Source organism: Ochotona curzoniae, unplaced genomic scaffold (genome assembly GCF_017591425.1).
Source record: "Ochotona curzoniae isolate NIBS_2020 unplaced genomic scaffold, NIBS_Ocur_1.0 scaffold_3208, whole genome shotgun sequence".
Lineage (NCBI taxonomy): Eukaryota > Metazoa > Chordata > Mammalia > Lagomorpha > Ochotonidae > Ochotona > Ochotona curzoniae.
In genome coordinates, this window is record NW_024467106.1 from 31,021,994 (window position 1) to 31,040,688 (window position 18,695).

General features: G+C 53.5%; 3 protein-coding genes across 3 annotated transcripts; all 3 read left to right on the top strand.

Annotated features, from left to right (window-relative positions):
- The first annotated feature begins 3,680 nt into the window (after positions 1–3,680).
- On the top strand, positions 3,681–10,423 carry FAM221B (family with sequence similarity 221 member B). Its single transcript, XM_040963694.1, has 7 exons — positions 3,681–3,929; positions 4,419–4,845; positions 5,031–5,171; positions 9,203–9,313; positions 9,480–9,677; positions 9,854–9,973; positions 10,304–10,423. The coding sequence occupies exons 1-7, from the start codon at positions 3,681–3,683 to the stop codon at positions 10,339–10,341; spliced, it is 1,284 nt and encodes a 427-aa protein (XP_040819628.1). The 3' UTR covers positions 10,342–10,423.
- A 3,157-nt stretch (positions 10,424–13,580) lies between these two features.
- On the top strand, positions 13,581–15,523 carry HINT2 (histidine triad nucleotide binding protein 2). Its single transcript, XM_040963175.1, has 5 exons — positions 13,581–13,703; positions 14,700–14,840; positions 14,945–15,049; positions 15,152–15,224; positions 15,335–15,523. Exons 1-5 carry the CDS (start codon positions 13,623–13,625, stop codon positions 15,424–15,426), a joined length of 492 nt encoding a protein of 163 aa, XP_040819109.1. The 5' UTR covers positions 13,581–13,622; the 3' UTR covers positions 15,427–15,523.
- A 586-nt stretch (positions 15,524–16,109) lies between these two features.
- On the top strand, positions 16,110–18,591 carry SPAG8 (sperm associated antigen 8). The gene is given in 7 exon segments (XM_040963586.1): positions 16,110–16,346; positions 16,442–17,357; positions 17,472–17,646; positions 17,847–17,892; positions 17,972–18,086; positions 18,203–18,265; positions 18,354–18,591. Coding segments are annotated over 7 exon segments (1,536 nt in total). The 5' UTR covers positions 16,110–16,302; the 3' UTR covers positions 18,531–18,591.
- The last annotated feature ends 104 nt before the right edge of the window (positions 18,592–18,695 follow it).

The window sequence follows — 18,695 nt, forward strand, 5'->3', positions numbered from 1 at the left end:
CGGGCCGGGGGTTCGGGACGCGGGTGGGAATTCAGGCCTGGACGACTTCGGGCTGCGCGGAACCGGTAATAACCAGGCCCCGCGGCGGCGGCCTGGGCCTGACGTCGGTGCGACGCTCCGCCCTCGGCCAGTTCCATTGGTCCCTATCAGTAACGCCCGCCCCCTGACCTATTTTTATTGGTCTCTCAGCCCCGCGGGGTTTCGCGGACAGACTCCGCCCCAGTCCCAAGCTACCTGGGACCCTGTTGTTCTCACCCCAAACAGAGTTCCGGTAACCCCCCTCAGATCCTCAGAACCCTCCGCTGACCTCTCCACAGGGGGTTCACGCGAAGCTTACAGAAACCTTCTCAAACCCAGACTCCCCACAGACGTAGCCCCAGATTTTCTCAGACCCAACCCCAGAGATTCGCTTAGAGAGATCCCACAACACACCTTTCCCCCACCCCCGTTTTCTGAAGTGACCGTGCTAGGTTCGCCCCCTCCAGGCCCAAGGCAGCTCCCTCAGCAGGCCTCACCCACCGAGAAAGTGACCCGACTATCGTTGCCATAGAGACCACTGGGCATTCTGGTCACCCTGGTGGCGGTTTCCCCTCCTTCCAGTCTGGGGTTCCAAAGGCTGCAGTCAAGCCCCTCCCCCTCTTCGACCCTAGATCGCTTATTATTCCTCCCCCTCCCTCCCCTCCCCCCAGGTTGATTCAGCGGGAGCTCCTTTGCGGAAGTCCCGCAGATGACCAGATCCCCTTCCCAAAGTGACTTTCAGGCCAGACCGGTCACCACTCAGCACCTGCAGGCCTGGCTCCTCCGCAGCCGAACCTCCCAATCCCTCGGCACATCCCATCAGTAGGCAAGATCGTGACCCAAAGACTAGCAACAACCAAGCGGAAGCCCAGAGGTAGGTAGCTTCTCCACTGACCACCCCCCAACATCTTCTGTCCGTCCTTGGGCATGTCTGCTACCCCATCTCCTTCCCACCACCTCTTCTCTTCCCATCCTCAGATTCTACATTCTCTGAAATCTTTTCCCTCCAAGTTAACTCTGGTTATCTTCTCCCCCACCATCCTTCCCAAACTTCCCATCCACAAGGGATCTGAAGAGTGACAGATCTGGTGTCAGAAGCATAGGAAAGTGGGGAGCAGAGAAAGTTAAAGCTGGGGTTCTCAGGTAGTGTTGCCTTGAATATCAGGGCCAAGAAATTTGGACTTAACCCTTTAGGCTGAGGTAATGAAAAGTTTTTAAGCAAGGAGAATACCAGGGCTGGGTTTGTATTTTTTTTTTTAAAGATTTACTTTTTTTATTGGAAAGTCAGACATACATAGAGGAGGAAAGACAGAGAGGAAACATCTCCCATCCGATGATTCACTCCCCAAATGACCGCAACGACCAGTGCTGCACCGATCCGAAGCCAGGAGCCAGGAGCCAGGAGCCAGGAGCCAGGAACTTCCTCCAGGTCTCTCACACGGGATGTCCTTGACTGGTTTCCCAGGCCACAAGCAGGAAGCTGGATGGGAAGCAGGGATGCCAAGACTAGAACTGGCACCCATATGGGATCCCAGGCATGCAAGGCGAGGACTTTAACCACTACGCTACCGCACCATGCCCTTAAGATTTATTTTTATTAGAAAAGCAAATTTACAGAGAGAAGGAGATACAGAGAAAGATCTTCCATACACTGGTTCACTCCCCAAATGGCTACAACAGCTGGAGCTGATCTGATCTGAGCTGATCTAAAGCCAGGGGCCAGGAACTTCTTCCAGGTTTCCCACATGGGTGCAGGGTCCCAAGGCTTTGAGCCATTCTCTACTGCTTTCCCAGGCCACAAGCAGGGAATTGGATCAGAAGCAGAATAGCTGGAAAACGAACTGGTGCCCATATGAGATACTGGCACTTGGAGGTGCAGGATTAGACTATTGAGTCATTGTGCTGGTCCCTTAGCTTGCACATTTTAAAAGATTCTGGTTGGATCAGAAAGGAGGACTGTCTCTTTTAGACATCCTTTGAGGATAAATTAGGCCTATTTCCTCCCCATAGCACCTGGACTCAACCCATTTGTATGAGTGGTGCTGGTGAACCTGTCTCTCTCCCAGACTCAGCCGAGTCCAGCACTTAGTATGGTGCCTGAGTAGAAGTATAGGATCAGGCTCTTTGTATAAAGAACAGAAAGAACTGCCAAGCGGAGGGCTGTGCTGGGGATGGCAATGGAGAGGCACAGTGAGTCCACGATCCAGGCAGATGATGATGATAGCAAGAGCAGGGGTGGAAGGGACAGGGAGGAGAGGAGGCATCCAGGGAACGTGTAGAAGACAAGTAACACAGCTCTTAGTGCTATTTGAAGGTGAGCACTAAGGGGAAAGAGGAAGACTGGGCTGATTCCCAGAGCCCCACTGGACATATGTAGAGCATCCAGTTGGAAATGTCCAATAGGCAGCAAGCTATGGGGGTGAAAATGCAGGAGTCTGAAAAGAGGTCTGGGCTGGGAATGTGGGCTGGAAAGTCAGCAGCACCCTGCTGGAGTCCTGAACATGAATGATATAATCAAGGAGGGAGAGAATAGGATCCCCAGACTATGACCATGGTCCTGCTGATGCATAATGGTAGTCTGTGGTGCTCACAGGACCAACCACGACACTCACTTGACAGTTCCAGTCTCTGGAACCCCTTGGAACCTTGTCTGCTGGGTCCAAGGAGGACATGCCCTAGGCCCCTTCTCTTGGACTACCCCAGGGGTTGTGTTCTGACTTCCTCCTGGAGAACAGGAATTCTGACTACTTCAGCTTTTTAAAAATATTTGTTTGTTTTTATTGGAAAGGCAGATTTATAGAGAAGAGGAGGTTCAAAAAAATCTTCCATCCACTGGTTCACTCCCCAAGTGGCCACAGCAGCAGAGCTGAGCTGATCCAAAGTCGGGAGCCAGGAGCCAGGACCTTCTTTCAGGACTCCGATACGGGCAAAGGGTCCCAAGGCTTTGGGCTATCCTCCACTGCTTTCCCAGGCATATTACCAGGGGCCAGATGGAAAATGGAGCAGCCAGAATATAAACCATCACCCACAGGGGACCTCAGTGTGTGTAAGGCAAGAATTTAGCCTCTAAGCCATTGTGCCAGGCCCAAGACTTAGTTTATTTTTATTAGAAAGTCAGTTACAGAAAGAAAAGGAAAGACATATCTTCCATCTACTGGTTTAATTCCCAAATGGGCATGATAGCCAGAGTTGGGCTGATCTGAAGCCAGGGGCCTGGAGCCTCTTCCAGGTCTCCCACATGGGTACAGGACCCTAAAGACTTCAGCCATTCTTTGCTGCTTTCTCAGGCTCTAAGCAGGGAGCTGGATCAGAAGTAACAGCTGGGACTCAAATGGATGCTCATATGAGATGCCAGCACCATCAGCAGAGGCTCAGCCTGATATGCCATCATGCTGTCCCCCTCACTCCTCTCATCAGCCTTTATGTCCCAGCCGATTAATGGCTCACAGTAGCATGCCCATGAGGTCTGGGCACGTGGGCGAACCATCTAGCATCCCATCCTGAGACCCAGAGCTCATCTTGCTTCCCTCTTCTATCTCAGGTGCACTGAGAGCGTTATGCTAATCCCATACCCTCCTGTGATTCCTCCCTCCCCCCCCTACCCAAAATTGAAGACCCTTGAGTCCCAACCTAATGAAGCCTGTACCCTATTCTACCACTAGATGGAAGCAGATGAGGCCACAGAAGAGCTTGACACCACCATGGATGCAGAACAGCACCCCTCTTCAAAAGACCCTTCTATGGAAGACTTGCAGGAGTCCCCCTTGGAACCTTCTATCTCTGAGGCCACTGTAGAGCCTCAGGCCTCTCAGGACATTACTATGGCATCCGCTTCCCAGATCCCTTTAGAGCCACACCTCTCTGAGACCCCTTTGGTTCCATCTACTTCCCAGAGCCCCTTGGAGGCCCATGCTTCAGAGTCTCCCTTGGAGCCCATCACCTCTCACATCTCTTTAGAACAGTCTGAGACCCCTCCCTTACCACTCACTTCCCAGAGCCCTTTGAAACCTCATGCTTCTGGGTCTCCCTTGGAGCCCACCACCTCTCATATCTCTTTACAACAGGATGTCTCTGAGACCCCTCCCATACCACCTACTTCCCAGAGCCCCTTGGAGCCCACCACCTCTCACATCTCTCTGCAACAGGGCATCTCTGAAACCTCTTCCATACCACCCACTTCGCAGAGCCCCTTGGAACCCCATTCTTCTGGGTTTCCCTTGGAGCCCACCACCTCTCACATCTCTTTACAACAGGATGTCTCTGAGACCCCTCCCATACCACCCACTTTGCAGAGCCCCTTGGAACCCCATGCTTCTGGGTCTCCCTTGGAGCCCACCACCTCTCACATCTCTTTACAACAGGATGTCTCTGAGACCCCTCCCATACCACCCACTTCCCAGAGCCCCTTGGAATCCCATGCTTCTGGGTCTCCCTTGGAGCCCACCATCTCTCTACAGCAGGATGACTCTGAGACCCCTTTGAAGACCCCTACTTCTGAGATCCTCCTAGGGACTCAGAGCTCTGAAGTCCCAGAGAAACACCTTTCCTTTCAGCCTTCATCCTTAAGTCTTGCCTCTGGGTCTTCCTCTGGTGTTTTGAAGGAAGACCTCTCTGAGCCTTCTTCCAGCGAGAGCTCATACACAAGGAGGGCCACCCAGGGCCCTGAAGTCGAATACCTTCCAGAACACTCCCTTCTGGGCCCTTCAGCCCATTTCTCTGTGGACATATCTGCCAAGCTGAGGGAAGAGGAAGATGCAGAAGAGGAGGAGGAAGTGGACACCAGTGACATCACTGTTCACCCAGGCCAGCCTGAACATCAGCTGGGCAAGAAGAAGGCCAGGAGAGACATTGTCTGTAATTGTCCCTGCCCTTTCCTCTGTTCTCCTCACTGTCCACTGTCCTTGATCTTTACCAGAAGGGGGGGGCTGAGTTACTATGCAACATGGTCCCTTCTCTTAGCTTTAGAGTCTTCTCGCTTCCTCCTGGTTACTCAGTCCCTTCCTTCCCATGTCACACAGGCCACTCTGTGGACCCTGCTAATCAGGCAGAGTTGGTGGAAGCAGCTAACACAATGCAAAGAGAGCAATGTGGTACTCAGGTGAATTATATTTTCCAATGGGAGAAGAATACAGCCCTGAATGCCATCCAGTCAGGTGAGCCCAGGGAGCCTTCCTGAGACCTGTAACAGGTCCACAGTCATCCTGTAATCCCACAGGATCTGGGGAGCCTGTGGAAGCAGCTGTGCCAACTGCCTAGAATCTGGAAGGACTATAGACAGGTGGGCAGGAATTACCACAGTGGGGCTATTCATAAACAACCCAGGTAAGGACAAGCAGCTGAACAAGAATTGTAATATATATATATAAAGTAAAAGGGCCACAGATTGGCACTAGATGCCTGTACCAGACATGGCCCAGGACATGTCCTGGGGGACAGCAGATTATGGTTCAAGTGCTTGGGCTCCTACTCCCCTTCCCCAACCTATTTGAGAGACCCAGGTAGGAGTTTCTGGCTCTGGCTTTAGCCCAGCTCAGCCCAGCTGTTGCAGACATTTTGGGGAGTGAACCAACAGACAGGAGATGCCTTTCTCTGTGTGTCTCATAAATGAAAATAAATAACGATGTTATAAGGCTGTCACCTCTGCATACCAGGTCCATGATTATCTGAGTACCCATAAAGTATGGGTCTCCTCACCCTAGAGGAGAGACATGAGAAGTCTGGGGGAAGTTTTTAGACTGAATTCCACAGGTAGCACCGCATTCTTTTTTTTTTGCTCTTTCATATCACCTTTCCCCTTAAGATGAGAATAGAGTATGTCAAAAAGTCTATGCTGTAAACACAACCCAATCATTGCAAACCCTTATCCCTTCCTCCTTCCCTGTGCCAGGGACCTTCCCCATATACCTCTGGTCAAGAAAGTCACAAAGAACTCAATTTTCAATAAGGTGACTTTTGCTTATTTTCACATCTTCCATTTCTCTGATTCATTTTCTTGCAAACTTAGTATCTCTTGAGTTCCTCATTCCCTTTCTTGAAATCCATCTACTCCCCACCTTTCAAGGCCTCTACATTTCCTTTTCTTCACATTGAATTTCTTTTTCTTCCTGTTTAAACAGGCAGTTTTTTAAAAAAATATTTATTTATTTTTATTGGAAAGTCAGATATATATAGAGGAGGAGAGACAGAGAGGAAGATCTTCCATCTGATGATTCACTCCCTAAGTGACCACAATGGCTGGTGCTGCGCTGATCCCAAACCAGGAGCCAGGAGCCGGGAGCCAGGAACCGGGAGCCAGGAACCTCCTCCAGGTCTCTCATGCAGGTGCAGGGTCCTAAGGCTTCGAGCCGTCTTTGACTGGTTTTCCAGGCCACAAACAGGGAGCTGAATGGGAAGTGGAGCTGCTGGGATTAGAACTGGCGCCCATATGGGATCCCAGGCACATTCAGGGTGAGGACTCCAGCTGCTAGGCCAAGCCACCAGGCCCTAAACAGGCAGTTTTATACAGCAATTACAGTGTTTTCAATCCTGAGCAGATATTTGGGATGCCCTTTGAAAATTGAGGCGTCTTAACTCCCTGGAGAGCCAGGGCTCCATGGTGATCTGTGTGATAAGAAATAGTGCATGTATGCTTTTCACTTCTTCATTTTACAAAAAAAGTACCAGGCACCAACTATGGCCAGGCACTGAGCTGGCTGTTGAGGGGTTAGTGCAGGGCAGATTTCAGACTGAATGCTCTGCTTCTGCTCCAGCTCCCTGCCAACTCAACTGCGGAGACAGTGGATAGTAAGTGGCCTGAGGACTTGGGACCCTGCCACCTAGGTGGGACACACAGCTCCTGGCTTCAGCCTGGTTCAGCCTTGGGTATGGCAGCTGTTTCAGGAGTGAACCAACAGATGAAAGACCTCTCCCTCTCTTCTCTCTCCTTCTCCCTCTCTTTCTCTCACTGTCACTTTTCCACATAAATAACCTTTAAGGAAAAAAGAAAAAACAGAAGAATCTGGTAGACAGCTGGCTATGTAGGTCTGCAGCTCAGGGGCGAGAACTGGACTGGAGGTATCCTTCCTATAGACTCCTATGCTGTGCACAGGCATTGTACACAGGAGAGGTTGTTCTGCAAGTGAAATCACGTGACCAAGGCACTGGAAAGTTCTAGAGAATTACAATGGCATCCCAGACAAAGGCTCCTCCCCTTGTTGGTGCTTATTTTCTCCTAACAGGCAGGGGGTTTGGAGCAAGAGTGGAGAATGGAATGTCCCATGCTGGAATCCACAGCCTGATGCCAGTTGGTCCACTCAAAGGGCCCTGACACTTGTAATGCCTAGAGAGTCTGAGGGCTCTTCAGGCCAGGCCTGGTCCTCCCCTGCAGACATTGACCCTTGCTCATCTCTGCATCTTCCCTGCCCGCCCGATGTGTCCTGCTACTGCCCCAGAGCTCAGAATCCCCCTAGTAGAATCCTGCCTCATGCCCAGCCCATTATGACTCTGCCTGGACCCTGTCATCTCAACCAAACTCCCTCGGTGTGGTAGGGTACCGGCACCATAGGCTGTTGGCACCCAGACGCAGCAGAGCCAAAAGGCATTGGAACACGCTTTAGCTCCACAAAGACGATGGGTAAGACAAGAAAGCTTCATTGGAGGCCCAGGAGGGTAGGTTAGGTCCGCTAATCACAGATAACAGAACACCAATTCCTTTAAAGAAAATTATTTTTATTTGAAAAGCAGAATTACAGTGAGAGAGACAGATCTTCCATCCATTGGTTCACTTCCCTAAATGACTGCTATGGCCCAAGCTGGGCTGGCCAAAGTCAGGAGCCAAGAGCTTCTTCCACGTCTCCCACCTGTATGTAGACCCCAAGTACTTGGGCCACCCCCTGCTCCTTTCCCAGGCCACTAGCAGGGAGCAGAATCAAAAGTAAAACAATCAAGACTAGAATTGGTGTCACAGGTGGCAGATTAGCTTACTATGCCACCACACCAGCCCCCAACTCCCTTTCTTTCCTAGGTTTGTTATGTAACTTCAGAATATACCAGGAATAGTGGATCTTTCTTCTCCCCTGAAGGAATCTGCTCAACTTAATTCATTTAGGCAGGCTTCGGTCTACATGTGCCTATTCTGTGTGAGGCCCTATGTTGGGATTAGATGTACGATTGAAAAGACAGACCTTGCCCTTTAAGAATTCATAGTCTAACTGAGAATACAAATGAGTTAAGGAACTGTGGTGTTACAGGCAGAACACAGGAACTAGAGAAGGGTCCCAGGAAGAAAAACCCAGAACATCAGATACAAGGTTCTGGAAGAGGTGGTCTCAGATCCTGGATGTGGGACCAGCTGCTGTGTCACCCTCTCCTTAGGGATGCCCGCAGGATACTCAGCTGGAGTTGGGGTCTGAGAAGGAGGGGCTGTTGGAGGCTCCCCTACACTGACGTGGCCCCACCATAGCCTCATGATGAAATTGGCCGTGAAAACCAGACAGACCGAGCTTTGTGGCCTCTAGGTGGTGCTTGCTTCCAGGACTGTGTCTTAGCCCCTCCTTCCTTTTCACTCCTCCTTTCTTAGCCTCCCAACTTAACATTTTTTGGATCTTTACTATCCACAACCACTGGCCTGGCTCTTTTCTCCTGACCCTTGAAAAGCCAGGTCACAGCGGGCATTTGTTCAGGAACACCAGGTACACAGGAGGGAAATGTGGACAAGTGAGGAGAAGCCCCCTCCCCCCTCCTCTTCAACAGGTACCCTCAGCATTCCCTCTGCTTAGTAGCCAAGCCCCGCCATTTGCTGTACCCCTGGACCACCAGCTTCCCTCTCCCTCAGACACATCAAAGAAATAAACGCTGGGAAACAGTTGAGTGAGAGGGAGACAAGAAAGGCCACAGTCCCAGCCAACTCAGCTACACCAAAGTGCCACCTAGAGTACCTCAGTTCAGAAAGTCAGGATCTTTGGTCACCACTGACAGTGACCAACAAGAAGTGGCTCCTGTAGGGAAGGGGGCTGGAGACACTTGGGGTGGGGGGAAGGTGATGAGAAAAGCTTAAGGGGTTAAAAAAGCATGAGGGAGAGGCGAGGACTTGTGGAGGAAACGTGGGGCAAGAGCTCTGTGCTTCACAGTTCAGGGACCACCTGAGAGGAACCTAGAGTTGTTCTCCCCCTCACCTTTTCTCACTGCTCAATGCCTCCACCCCTAGGCCTGTACATTGGCTGGCGATGCCCCCACTATCTGTGGGATTGTTTCCGGATCAGAGATGAATCCAAGTGCTTTTGTGGACACTTGCTGAGAGAGCATCATATCATGTCAGGTAGGGGAGATGACCCTATGGGGGTGTGGAGAAGAAATGGTACCGTCACATATGAGAGTGTATATACACATGCTGGGGGTAGGCAGTACAGTGGGAAGGGTGCCATAGGAAAGCCAGACCCCATCAGGAACCAGGTTTACCCCAGCACCCATCCTCATGCCCACAGACATATCTGTGCCTTGCCGTGTGAGCCAGTGCCGCTGCCTCATGTTCTGCTTTATCCCGTCACGCCCTGAGGAGGTGGGTGAGTTCTGGCTCAAGAGACGGGCCACATTTGACCCCAAGGCCTGGAGAGCACATTGTCGCTGCAAACACAGCCATGAAGACCATGCGGCCATGGGGCCCCATCCCTGCCGACATCACGGTAACTTCAAGCGCTGGGGCACATTGGGGGGAGGCCCTGAGGAGGGGCTGGGATGCCAATAGTTTGGGGCTGAGGCTGGGGAGCCAGCAGGAGACACTGAGCTTGTGGATGGGTAGGGAAGAGTTCCGGGGGAAACCCCAATTCCTTATATTTTTCTGGCTGCCCTTTGGCCCCAGGCTGTTGCTGTAGCTGTTTTGAGTCTAATTTCCTGTGTGCGGCCTGTGACCGGCGCTGGGAGGAGCATGAGACCTTCTTTGAGACTGAGGAGACCCGGCGGCGGAGAGGGAGACCTCATGGTGAGGAGGCAATATGACACAGGAGTGGGAAAGAGCAGCAGGCAGGCATCCGGGCCCTTCACCATGTTCCCTCAGCCCCTGCCAAGGCACCAACATCCTTTCCCCTGCATTCCACTCAGGCACTGGTTTCCACTCCCAGGAATAGTCTGTGTGCCTTTAACAGAGATACAGGTGCTCTGAGAAGCCATCCACAGCTTGACCTGAAGGCTTACACAGAGAGAGGCCTTGAGCCATCCCAGGGCACCCCAGGGCTCCCTCCCTCAGACACAGCATCTGCATCTGGCCTGGCCTCCACACCTGACGCTTTTACCTGGTTCTTGTCTCCTTTAGGGTCACACGCTTTCAGCAACTGGCACAGGCCGATATGAGTCCCGCCTGAACCAGCAATAAAGGGGAACCACTGGAATCTGACCTGATTCTATAATGGGGCAGGTAGAGCCTGGGTGAGGGACAGAATCCCCAAGACCCTGAAGTCAGCAAAAAGCAGGAGAGAGGCTATAGATCCAACTTACCTGCCCCACCACCCCAATATTCAAACTGCTGAGTCTAACATCAATAGCTTCAACAAAGACAAGGAAGGGGAGGGGGCGCCCAGAAAGCTGGACAAGCAGTGAGATTAAGCTGCAGCTGAGGCCGCAGTGAGCAAAGGACTGAAAAGCATCTGCCGGGTTTGGCAATTAGGTCTTCAGGGACTGGGTTCTGAGTACAGTTGACTTTTAAGGCCTGTCTTCCAGAAACTTGGAAGAAAAGTCACTAAGGAAGTAAGACAATCCCTGAAGGTGTGTGTGGAGTGTCAAGAAAAGGAGATGGGGGTGAGGCTAAAGACAAAAAAAGAAAAGTGAAGGATACGGAACAGAGGTGAGATGAGCTGGAGCGGGAAGGAGGAAACAACAAACACAAGCATCGCTTCCTAAGACCAGGAGGAAGAACAGAGTCTGGGCCATCGCTGGGTGCTCGGGGCAGCATCCTCTGCAAGGTCCACTCTGATGGCTTCCGTGTCCTCTGTGGACTAGGAGCTAAGGATCAGCTGCTAGCGAGGAAGGTGAGAGAAGGGAGGAGGAGAAGGGAAAGTGCAGAGAACTGCAGAAAAACCGGATCACTGTGCGGGTGAAAATTCAGGTGCAGTTGAAAGTGAGAGCCCGACTGTGGGGAAGCAAAACACGCAGCTGAATGGACACTGTTGGGAGAGTGCCCGGGAGGCTGAGGAAGGGAAGAAGTGTGCATAAGCATGTACAAGGAGTGGGCCACAGCAACAGGGAAGGAGAGTGAATGCAGGACGCCAGTGGCAGACTGCCAAAAGTCCCCAGTGAGGTCAGGACTGGACGCGCTGGAGACGCAGAAGCCGGCGCCTGCGGCTCAGCAGGGAGCAGCTGCTGCGTGACACGTGTGCAGCATGCAGAAGGCAGCAAGCTGGCCAGCCGTCAGTGTGACCTGAAGGTCCTGACCGTCACCCAGCCCAGAGCATAGGCAGGCCACTTTCCCCCTTTGGGCCTCACCGTGTCTGGATCTGTAAAACAAGCCCAACCCCTGTGTTGCCTGCTCTCTGTGGGAACCAAAGAAAGACCCTGTCTCAGCAGGCTTTGTCCTCACGCACCCTCAGGGCTGCTGGATCCCAGCTCTACTTCCCGTGCAGCCTTCTCCAGGGAGGTTCTTGGGGGGCCTGGCAGCCAGCCAACCAGCAGCCTCTGGTCCACGGAGAAGAGCCCATCTCATGTTTCCTTATATTTGGGAGACCACATGTCCTTCCAGCCTGGGCAGACAGGATCCCTGGGGGAAATGACAGGCTCGCATGCCTGTCCTCTGGGGAACACACTAACCATAATGTTCCAACAGCGATACAAAGCAGGTTGCCCATCTCCCTGAACACTGGCTGTATGTGCCACCATAACCATGCACCTAAAACTAACAGTCAACCACAGAGGAAGGATGCTGATACACTAAGCTCACACAAACATTACACACACTATGCAACCATCACAAAGAAATTTTACATAGACTATATCATCCTAAGAAAAAATGTGAGTAGAATACAATGTGTACTATAGCCTGTCATTTAAAATGAAAATGAATACCATATTCAACATGATTTAGCATCTATATGTGGGATCTTCTAAAAGATTGCAGATATATTGGGCCCGGCGCGGTGGCGCAGTGGTTAAGGCCCTCGCCTTGCACACCCGGGATCCCATATGGGCACCGGTTCTATCCCCGGCAGCCCCACTTCCTTCTAGCTCCCTGCCTGTGGCCCAGGAAAGCAGTCGAGGACGGCCCAAAGCTTTGGGACCCTGTACCCATGTGGGAGACCCGGAAGAGGCTCCTGGCTTCAGTTCAGCATAGCACTGGCCGTTGCGCTCACTTGGGGAATGAATCATAGGATGGAAGATCTTCCTCTCTGTCTCTCTGCTCTGTATTTCCGCCTTTCCAATAAAAAAAATAATAAAAATAAATCTTTAAAAAAAATTTTAAAAAAGATTGCAGAAATATATATTGTGGGGGAAAAAAAAACATGTGAATGGGATCTCAGAAAATGCATGAAAACTGACCAACTTCTTGAAACACACTCCAGTGAATCAAACTGAGGCGGGCAATCAGCTATGGTGATAACACAAGGCCTGTGTTCAACCTTAGAATGAAAGTTGGCTGATGTCAGAGGGTGTTAGAGAACTCAGGCTTCTTATGCCAAAAACTTTACAAGAGGCATGGTGGCCCTAGCAAGCTAATCCCCCACCTGCAGTGCCGACATCCCAAATAGGCACTGGGTCGTGTCCCGGCTGCTCCACTTCCCACGCAGCTCCCTTGGTAATGTGCCTGCGAAAGCCAACAGAAGACGGCCCAAAGCCTTGCGACCCTGTACCCACGTGAGAGACCCAGAAGAAGCACCTGGCTTTGGATCAGCTCAGCTCTGGCCGTGGAGCCCATTTGGGGAGTGAATCGGTGGATGGAAGATCTTTCTCCGCAAATCTTTCAAATAAAAATATTAGGGGGAAAAAACCTGCCGTGAAAACTCAAGATTCTCTAACATATGCAGTCAATGTGTCCAAACTCTTCTAAATGTTCGGAGACGGAAATCAGCCTCGTAGCGAAAATATTGGCGACAGAACCACCAGCAAAAGAATGACCCCTTATGTCAGGTCACCTTTAGCCCTGCCTTCCTGGCCCCTGGAGCCAATAAGCGCCGGAAGTCCTCAGAACCCCGCCTTCCTCCGGGCCAATGCGGCGGAAGGACCTGCCAGTGCACCGAGTGGCAGGTGAAGGAGCACCGCCCAGTTCCGCCGCGCCCACCCGGGGCGGGGCCTGCGCAGGACACGCCCAGGGCGAGGACACCTCACCTGCGCAGCACGTCGTGCTAGTACAATTTCACTGGAAAACTCCCACCTCCAAGTTCCTCAACACTCTCGTTGAGTGGGAGTTTTACTTCATAGCGAGACTATTTAAGGAGGCATCGCTGTAAAGGTTCACGCAGTGGGAGACGGGTCCTGCGCGGTTCGGCGCCAGTGGGATGGGAAGGTTCCGCCTCCAAAGTGGCAGGAGAGCCAATAGGACGCAGCGTGCCCAGAAGCGCGCTCCAATGGGATGGCAGGACCCGCTCCCTGGCCGCGGGCGGAGCCAATGGCCGCCGTGAGGCCAAAGTGCGGCCGGGGAGTAGAAGATGGCGGCGGCCGTGGCGCTGAGCGCCGCTTTGCGCGTAGCGCGCAGGGCCCTGGCGGCCGCGGGGCCGCGGGGGTCGCAGGTGAGAGGAGGCCTCGGGGGCGAGGAGGGGTCTTGCAGGTTTTGACGTCCTGCGGGGCCGAGAGATGCGTTCCTCCGCGGCTCCGGAAGGCCAGGCTGGCCTTGCGCCCGGCTGCAGTCGCCGCGCGTTCCGAAGGACAAGTTTGGGGCTGTGCAGTGAGTCGCACTAGCGATGACCCCCCTGCAGCACGGGCCCCGGGCGCCCAGGTCGGGACAGGGTTCCTGCAGCATGCCGGCTGCCTTCCCGGGCCCCTCGCGTGCACTCGCCCCTGCAGGAAGTGAGCCTTGTCAGTCAGGCATTTGTGGCTTTCTAAGGAACACTTAGGTGGATCTCTCTTCCTCATTGCCAGAAGCGGCTAGGGTTTTTGTTTCTGTTTTTTTTTTCATTCCGTCCCCCTCAACGCTATGCACCTGCTTTCTCCTTCTGTGAGCCCGTGGGAGACTGGGACTTCATAACCCCTAAATCACCTGGGGTTGGGGGACATGAGTCCAATTAGCTCAACTATTACCTCCACTGATTCAAGTCACTCGAGCTAGATTCCACAGTAGGAGACCAGATGTGACATCCCAACAAGGGATCAACTTGTGTCTAACAGCAGAATGGCACTAAAACCTAAATAAAACCAGCAAGGCCTTAAAGAACTGGAAAACAAGTCATGGGAATAAATGGTGTGTGTAAACAGCTTTCGGCCAGAGAAGTGTTGCCAACAACCGCTTTGAGATTTGAAGCCTGGAGAAGGGATGTGTCAGGTGATTGGGTCCATTCCAGGACCTTCCTCCTGCCTGGGGAAGGTGTCACAGCCAAATCGTGCTAGGATCAGAACCCTGTTACCTAGCCAAGCCCCCAACGCCCTGCTGCTGGGTGCTCTGAAACTCAGGAGCTTCTCCCTTGAGCAGACCCCACTAACAGAGTAAAAGGAATGACTAGGCAACCCAGCTTCTGCCAGCCCAGGCTGAGTCAGCAAGACAGGCCTTCCAGCTCCCTCCTGCCCTTCAGGTCCGGGGAGCTGCAAGTATGACCGATGGGGATGAAGTGGCCAAGGCCCAGCAGGCAGCTCCCGGGGGAGCAGCCCCCACCATCTTCTCCCGGATCCTGGACCGAAGCCTCCCAGCTGACATTCTCTATGAGGACCAGCAGGTGGGGTGCCCCGCAGGACCCAACCCCTTCAGGGATTTCATAGACGCCCCCCTCCCCAGCTTGTTGATGTCACCTGGTGACCTCTGGCCTGTCACTACTCCCAGTGTCTGGTGTTCCGGGATGTGGCCCCTCAGGCTCCCGTGCATTTCCTGGTCATTCCCAAGAAACCCATTCCTCGGATTAGCCAGGCCGAAGAAGAAGATCAACAGGTGGGAAGTCTAGGGGCCAGGGTCTGGCTGGGTGGTGACATGGTGTGCTTCAGGTCAGGCTGCTGGGAATGCAGCTGCCCCGTCCCTCTCCTTTCCCTGTAGCTTTTAGGACACTTACTCCTTGTGGCCAAGAAGACAGCCAAGGCTGAGGGCCTGGGCGACGGATACCGCCTTGGTGAGTGAGCTTTGGCCCCAGGACCCCTCACCTGTGCATTCTCATCCCTGTGTCTCAGAAGGATCTTCTTGACCTCTCCCGTAAGCCTAATCCCCCAAATTCTCTTCCAGTGATCAACGACGGGAAGATGGGGGCACAGTCTGTCTATCACCTGCACATTCACGTCCTTGGGGGTCGACAGCTCCTGTGGCCTCCAGGCTGATCCTGCCAGTGGACCCGGGACCCCAGACCTGGATATTTGTCTGGCTGGCTGTGGGAAAAGCTGTCCCTGTGATTCTAATAAACATTTTCTTTATTAACCTTGCATCCTTATCTTTAATCAAAAAATGGAATACATGGTGCTTGTCCCTTGAAGTGGTTCACCTTGTGCTTGCAGCTGTGTGAGCAGAACTAATGGACTGTCCTAGGTCAGGTGTCCACCCTGTGCCTGCAGTTCTGTGAGTTCCCAGGTCCAAGGGGGTTGTCCCAGGCCATGCTGCCTGAAAAGTAGCAACTGCAATGAGTCTAAGTAGTTCAAACCCAAGTGTGAGGCATGCTCAATCCTGGCTCATATTCAGAGCCCAGAGCCGTTTCTAAGGGCCACTGGGAAAATCATGTTAAGGACTTTCTCTTGGAGAACAAGTAAACACACAAAAGCTGCTACCTTCTCACAGCTCCATGAGGCTCACCAGGTTTCTCTTAGGCTGTGTCACATATTTTCGACCTTAAACATTTTTAGACCACCCTCCCCCACCAAACTTTTGGGAATGAACTAAGCAAATTATGGCAAAGTTACGGTTGCCTCTCCACCACAAACACATCAAACAGGCGTTAATTTTTAATCTACAACCACATCTGTCTTCAGCATAGTCCCATAAACGCCTTGCAGAACCATAAAGGCTCATGGGGTCAGGGGGTCTTGGGCCACCGGAACCTTAAAATCCTGCTGGAGCAGAATGGCCGGAACTTTGGAAGATAGCACCAAAGCTGACTTCCGCCCCACCCCCTGCGACCCTCCTGCTTCCCCCGGCTCTGCTTCTGCGCAGTCTCCGGGAATTGTTTGCAGTCTCTATGGCAACCCGGTAGCGCGGGTTGGAAGATGGACACCACCGAGTCTACCGAGGGGTCGCACCTACGGTAAGAGCTTGTAGTTCTGGCTACTGGCGTCAAGGGAACAAGGGAGACCAGCCAAAAAAGAGGGGGGGGGGCGGGTATCTGCATGTCACTTTTTTTTTTAGTTCTTCAGAAGTTCAGCCCAGCTCCGGAGGGCCAGAGTCCACTTCAGAACAGTTCCCTTCTTCGGATGGCGGTCCCAGGACTGCCCTGGCAGCCGCCACCTCAGCAGCTGCAGCCGCCGCATCAGCTGCATCAGCTGCTACAGCCGCCTCCACCGCCAAAGCAGCTGCGTTGTGTGCCAAGAGCAGGGCGCCCTATTCTGGGTTCACAGAACCTTCCTCTGACAGTCTTCAACCCAGCCCTCCCCGCAAGATAGGCCACGGGGGTCTCTGCCTTGAGCCACTTTACATCTCCTACGTGGCTCGGGACCCCTATACTACAACTGAGAGCTCCACCCCTGGGCCTGGTCTCTGCAGCAGCTCAGGTGCTGGCCACCCCTCGGCCCTTGGCTCCAGCTCTAGTCCCGGCCACCCCTCGGCCCTTGGCTCCAGCTCTAGTCCCAGCCACCCCTCGGCCCTTGGCTCCAGCTCTAGTCCCGGCCACACCTCGGTCCCTGGCTCCAGGCCTGGTCCAGGTCATGGCTCTGCCCCTGGCTCCAGCTCTGGTCAAGGCCATGTCTGTATCACGACCTCTGATTTGGATCCTGACTCTGGCTCTGGCTTGGGTCCTAGCCACGGCTTGGGCTCAGTCCCTGGCTCTCGCTCTGGGCAAAGCTCTGGTCCTACCTCTCAGCCTGGTCCAGCCTCTGGCACCTCTCCGAAGTTCAGAAGCCTTGGGACAGACATGACTCCTGACTATGCCTCCCCGGGTGACCAGTGCCCCTGGGAAGTTGAGAAACCACGACAGTGGGAGTTTCTGCAAGTCTCAGAGCCAGGTTCCCGTGGACCATGGAAGCCTTCCCAGGCCGCAAGGAAGCCCTGGGTTTCTAAGGAGGTGCCACCGCGGGGCCAGTGTCTCCTCCACAACTGGGAGGAAGAGGTAGGAAAAGTCTGGCCTGCTTCCTTGTCTTTCTGGAGGCTGCTCCCAGTTTCCTGAAGGAGGCGGTTAATGATGAGGGAAGGGATTTCACAGCCACTCAACCTGGGCCCACAGAGAGCCACCAACCACTTGGATCAAGTCCCAAGCCTGCATGATGGCTCCGAGAGTTTCTTCTTCCGGCATGGACACCTGGGGCTGCTGACCTTGCACCCGCAGTCACCCATGTCTTCTAGCACCACCCACAAAGACTCTTTTCTGCCCCCAGCAAACCTTCACCAGCCACTTCGAGGTGTGAAGGCACGAGAGACATGGGCAGAATGAGCCCATCAGTTGCAGGACAAATGAGAGCTGGGGGTTTCTGCTGCGGTAGGGGGTGGTTTGAGGACTCTGAGGGCAACATCCCCAGTGGTTCCTTCCTTTTCTCCAGTGGGTCTCTTCTGAGCGCGACCCCCTCACTGCCCCCTTGCTTTGTCTCCCCACCCCGCCCAGGGAAGCGTGAAGCCATGGTGGAGCTGCTCCTACGTCAACAGATCTGGTGAGAGCCTGGGAAGCCAGGGGGCTGGGGAGTAGGGGGAAGCTGAGAGAGAATGGCTTGACCTCCCTCAGGACTGTAGGCAGGAAGTGCAGGCTGAGCAGCAGCCCACAAAGAAGTTGTATGAAGTCCAGTCTGTGACGCACCAGGACTACCGAATGGAGCTGGTGCGTGCAGGGCCCCCTGCCCCAACGAAGGTGAGAACTCACCCACACAGTGGGCCTCCGAGGCTGGGGATTGGGGGAGAAGGGTGGGGGACCATAGGCCATCAGCAGAGACCAAGAGTCACTTACAAGGCCCTTCTCCCTCCCAGCCTCATGACTACCGAAAGGAACAACCTGAAACCTTCTGGAAGCAGAGGGCACCACAGGTGACGGTGTGTGTCCAAGGCAGGGATTGTGTTCTGTGCTGGCTTGGGGTGGGGAGATGGACTAGGATCTGGCCTCACCCTGGCACTCCCGTAGGGTGTCAGCAACATCAGGACGCTGGACACCCCATTCCGGAAGAACTGCAGCTTCTCCACGCCAGTGCCGCTGTCCCTGGGCCAGCCTTTGCCCTATGAAGATGAGAGTCACCCCTATCGACCAGGAGTTGTGTCCTCCCTCGCTTGTCAGGGAGCGGGCAGAACCGCTCCCATCTAAGGGGCGGCACATGGGCTCTCCCTAGGTTTGAAATGCAGAGGTGGAAATGAAGTTCATTTTCTCTGTGCTTGATGAAGATGGTGTGACATAAAGGGTTCTCTCTCAGCCCAAGGCTGTGCATTCAGGGTTTGTCAGTTACCTCGTCCACAGCCTGGAACCTTCCCC